General features: G+C 53.2%; 1 protein-coding gene across 1 annotated transcript; it reads right to left on the reverse strand.

The window, feature by feature from the left end:
• Positions 1-795: 795 nt before the first annotated feature.
• Positions 796-3,177, reverse strand: LOC125516194 (tryptamine 5-hydroxylase). Its single transcript, XM_048681676.1, has 2 exons — positions 2,185-3,177; positions 796-1,994 (listed from the first exon to the last, which is right to left on the reverse strand). Exons 1-2 carry the CDS (start codon positions 3,091-3,093, stop codon positions 1,338-1,340), a joined length of 1,566 nt encoding a protein of 521 aa, XP_048537633.1. The 5' UTR covers positions 3,094-3,177; the 3' UTR covers positions 796-1,337.
• Between the last annotated feature and the right edge of the window lie 1,024 nt (positions 3,178-4,201).

Genomic DNA, 4,201 nt, shown 5'->3' on the forward strand with positions numbered 1-4,201 from the left:
AGTACTAATTTACAAACATATTTTCCGGATAAATATGTCTGGTATGTGATGGGAAATACCTCTTAGTTCCTGGGTGTGTGTATAGCTATACACCCAGGAATTAAAAAAAAACAAAGTCAAAATAGTTCAGAAGTTTTTAAACTTTGACTTTTTTATTTTGCACTAGTATATGACTTTACGCCAACAAGAACACACAGTCAACTTCAGAGAAAAAAAATATTTTTTGTCAAAATATTGTGAATAGTGTCTTGTATATAGCAATAATTTGTGTTTTCCGCCTCCGAAGTCAACCCCGGGTTTTATTGGTGAAAACTTACATACTAGTGCAAAAAAATTCAAGTTTATTAAAAAACTTCTGAATTTTTTGACCTTTTTTGTAATTATTAATTATTATTTTCCATTTCCTAGGTGTATATACACCCAGAAACCAAAAGTCCGCGCCTGGTATGTGATGGAGTATACTACAACCTCTGATGTTTTCTTGTTTTGTTTGGGGCATAAAAAACGTCTTACATTTTTTCACGGAAGGAGTACATCACATGTGCCAGGACTATAATTTTGTTTGGTACATTAATTTGAACGCATGCCTGTCTTCAACCCTGATAGATCATCATAGGAGAACCAAGATGACGTCTCTATGCTTGCCAAATTGCACGGGAAAAGTCCAGTGTCCAGATAATGACAAGAAGTCGTGTCCAAGTTATTTTCTTAGCTGATTGTGATCGGGTTAGAAAAGATAGGGAGGAAGTGAGCGAAGTCACGGTTCACGAACGACCATCGGTGAAAGAGTGAAAGTGACTGCAAAATATTGCAATTTTTTTAAAGAATTATCGCAACAAAATTACAAACATACACGTCTCTTACCACAGCAAGTTAGGCACCAACACGTGTTTTTTTACCTATTCTCTCTCTTCCTTGCTTTTTCTTACCTAGCTACCTATTCTCTTTTTTTTAGCATCAGCACAGACACAAGCGTTCATATACACGCGCATACACTCACCTCTATAAACGCACACACGCACACCTTACCCCTATGAGCATCTCCGAGAGACTGAGCCGGCATATCATCTTGAGATTTACAAAGTCATCGTAGGCGCCTCGTCGTCGACGGGAACGTCTCCTCCCACTGAAAGCGTATCGCCGGAAATTCCGAAATAGATCCAGAAATAATGCGAGCACCAGGATTTGAACCCTGATGAGTTGGGGATACCACTGTTCATCTAACCAACTCAATCACAGGTTGATTCGCACCTACTCTTTTATTTGCATTGTTTGAAGAAGAGACTTTTTTTTTACTACTTGCACGACTGGAAATTACGTACTAAGCAAAAAATAATTTAAACCTCGTTGAGTTCCTCCCCGTTGAACTGGTACACGTCGCTCTTGCTGACGGCGACGAAGAGCGGCTCCTTCTTCCTGGTGGCCAGCCCGAAGGTCTCCTCCACGCTCACGTCCTCGGCGCGCACGCCGGCGGGCAGCGCCCACTCGAAGTGGTACAGCAGGCTGGCCAGCGACACCTGCACGGTGGCCAGCGCGAACGTGTACCCGGGGCACCCCCTCCGCCCGCCGCCGAACGGCAGCAGCTTGTAGTCCGGGTCCTTGAGGTCGATCTCGCCGCCGGCGCCGGCCACCTCGAACCGCTCCGGCGAGTACTCCAGCGGGTCCTCCCAGATCTCCGGGTCCCGGCCCATGGCGAAGGTGTTGATGAAGACGCGGGTCTTGGCCGGGATGTCGTAGCCGCCCAGCGTGCACGCGGCCACGGTCTCCCGCGGCACCAGCAGCGGCACCGCTGGGTGCAGCCGGAACGTCTCCTTGATGATGGCGCGCATGTAGTGGAGCTCCGCCAGGTCCGACTCCTCCACCCGGCCCTTGCCGCCCACCACCCGCCGGACCTCCTCCTGCGCCTTTTGCAGGATGCGCGGGTGGCGCACCAGCTCCGTCATCACCCACTCCAGCGTCGCGAACGTCGTGTCCGTGCCGGCGACGAACATGTCCTGGAAGGAAACCACGCCATAGTGAATAATATTGGTGAGCAGATCAGAACCAACGACAAATTGTCAAGACTCGAACACGAAAAATATTGGAGCTACAAAGATGATTCGTTAATCGTTAGTGCATGTCTCTATCCATAGCTGCCCTATCATATTTTTCTCCTGGCGATCGAGAAAGAATGAGTGGCCTTACCAGGACGAGGGCTTTGAGGTTGTCGTCGGTGAGCGGGACCTCGAGGTCGGGCGACTTCTGGACGCGGAGGAGCACGTCGACGAAGTCCTCGTCGCGGTCGCCGGGGAGGCGCTGGTGCTTGCCGCTCACGTGCTCCTCGACGATGTCGTCGCAGACCTCGCGGAGGTCGGCGAGGCAGCTCTTCAGCCGGCGGCGGAGGCCCGTGACGGTGCTCGCGAAGGGCTCGAGCTCAGGGAAGAAGTCCCCGATGGTGAACCCGGCGAAGAGGTCCTGGGCCTCGGCGAGCACCGCGGCGAGCTTGTCGTCCTTGCCGTGCGGGAAGCGGCGGCCGAAGGCCACGCGGCAGAGCACGTCGTTGGCGAGGTTGAGGAAGCACTCGCTGAGGTCAACGGGCGTCCCCGGCGCGGTGTTCTTGGTGAGGTGCGCGAGCAGGCGGCGCAGCTCCTTGCCCCGGACGCTGCCGTAGGTGGCGACGCGGCGCGCCGAGAGGAGCTCGGAGACGACCACCCGCCGCGCCATGCGGTGGTACGGCCCGGCCGGTGCGAAGGTCACGTCGGAGCACCCGAACGAGAGGAACTGGCCGGAGAGGAGGTGGGGGCGGGACGCCATGGCGGCGTCGTTGGAGGTGAGCGCGGCGCGGGCCAGGTCGGGCTTGGAGATCACCACGGCCGGGACGCTGCCGAGCCGGAGCCGGAGCAGCGGGGCGCGCATGGTCTTGGCCAGCTCCGCCAGCGCGTGGTGGGGCATGTCCGTCAGCAGGTGGAGGTGGCCGATCACGGGCCACCCGGGCGGCGCCGGCGGGAGGCGCTGCCTCCGCGACCGGCTCCGCGTCGTGCGGTAGACGTACGCGGCCGAGAGGACGAAGAGGGCGATGGACACGTAGGAGACAAGGTTGAGCTCCATCTCCATGATGCGATTAGATTATCTCCTTGTTGCCTCTCTCTGCTAGGTAGAGGGCTTGAGATAGGGAATGGTTTATGGTTATGTGTGTGTGTGTATGTGGTGCTTTTTATAGTGCCACCAGCGTGATCTGACCGGATGCTGGCAACAAAAAGCATCTAACCATGAAACTTTGCGTTTGCGTCGTCGGAACGGGCCATACAACCCACGTTTCCGCGTTCCGTCGGGACGGTAGCCCCCACTGACAAGCGGCCCGACGATCGTCACCTTCTACGTTCATATATCATGCAGAATTTGGCCATCTCCTGGTTGTTGCGCCCGGGCACGACTGCTCTTTGTATCTGCACCGGCACAAGCCGTCGGTCCATCCATGGCGCCTGTTAAAGTGTGGTGTTTCATCACACAAGTGATACACTAATCAAACCACATCATAGTTTCGATGGTTGTTCTGTTGCCTATCCCTCTTTACTTGTATTTTTTATGGTAATACACGTTTCATTTATATCATAAGGAATATGATACAAGTCACGTACACACCGACCTGATAAAATTAAACAAATTGCAGAATGTAGACCTTTGCACAAAGAAACACCAACCAAAAAGTAAAACTATGAACAAGACTGAAGAAAACCTCAGAGCTTGACACCAACGCCTGTCACCTGCCTCTGGCACCACAGCAGCCACCAAAGGAAAAAAATGACGGATCACCTCTATACCCGAGCTCGGCGTGGCTCCATCGCTGATAGGCAGCTTTGCGGACCTACAAGGTGGCTCGCTAAATGCGAAACCATTACCGTTGAACAAATCAGATCGGGGCAACACCCGGACACGCCATCGAACTCCAGATATAGCAACCCCACACGACTAAGACGTCGGAGAAGGAAACCATACATGTCATCCACGTACCATGAACCCAGCACATGATCCACCATCTTCCAAATGCCGCAGATGCAAACGACAATCTACATCTGCTTTTGGACTACCTCCCAAGTTTCGCCGGTGCCGGAGCAAAAGTTGTCGCAACGACGGAGCCCGAGGACACAAGTCCACCACAAGGATGCCGCCACCGCTGTACCACCCTTGCTTGAACATGCTGGATTCCAAATCCATCCCCAAC

This window comes from Triticum urartu, chromosome 6, assembly GCF_003073215.2.
Source record: "Triticum urartu cultivar G1812 chromosome 6, Tu2.1, whole genome shotgun sequence".
Classification (NCBI taxonomy): Eukaryota; Viridiplantae; Streptophyta; class Magnoliopsida; order Poales; family Poaceae; genus Triticum; species Triticum urartu.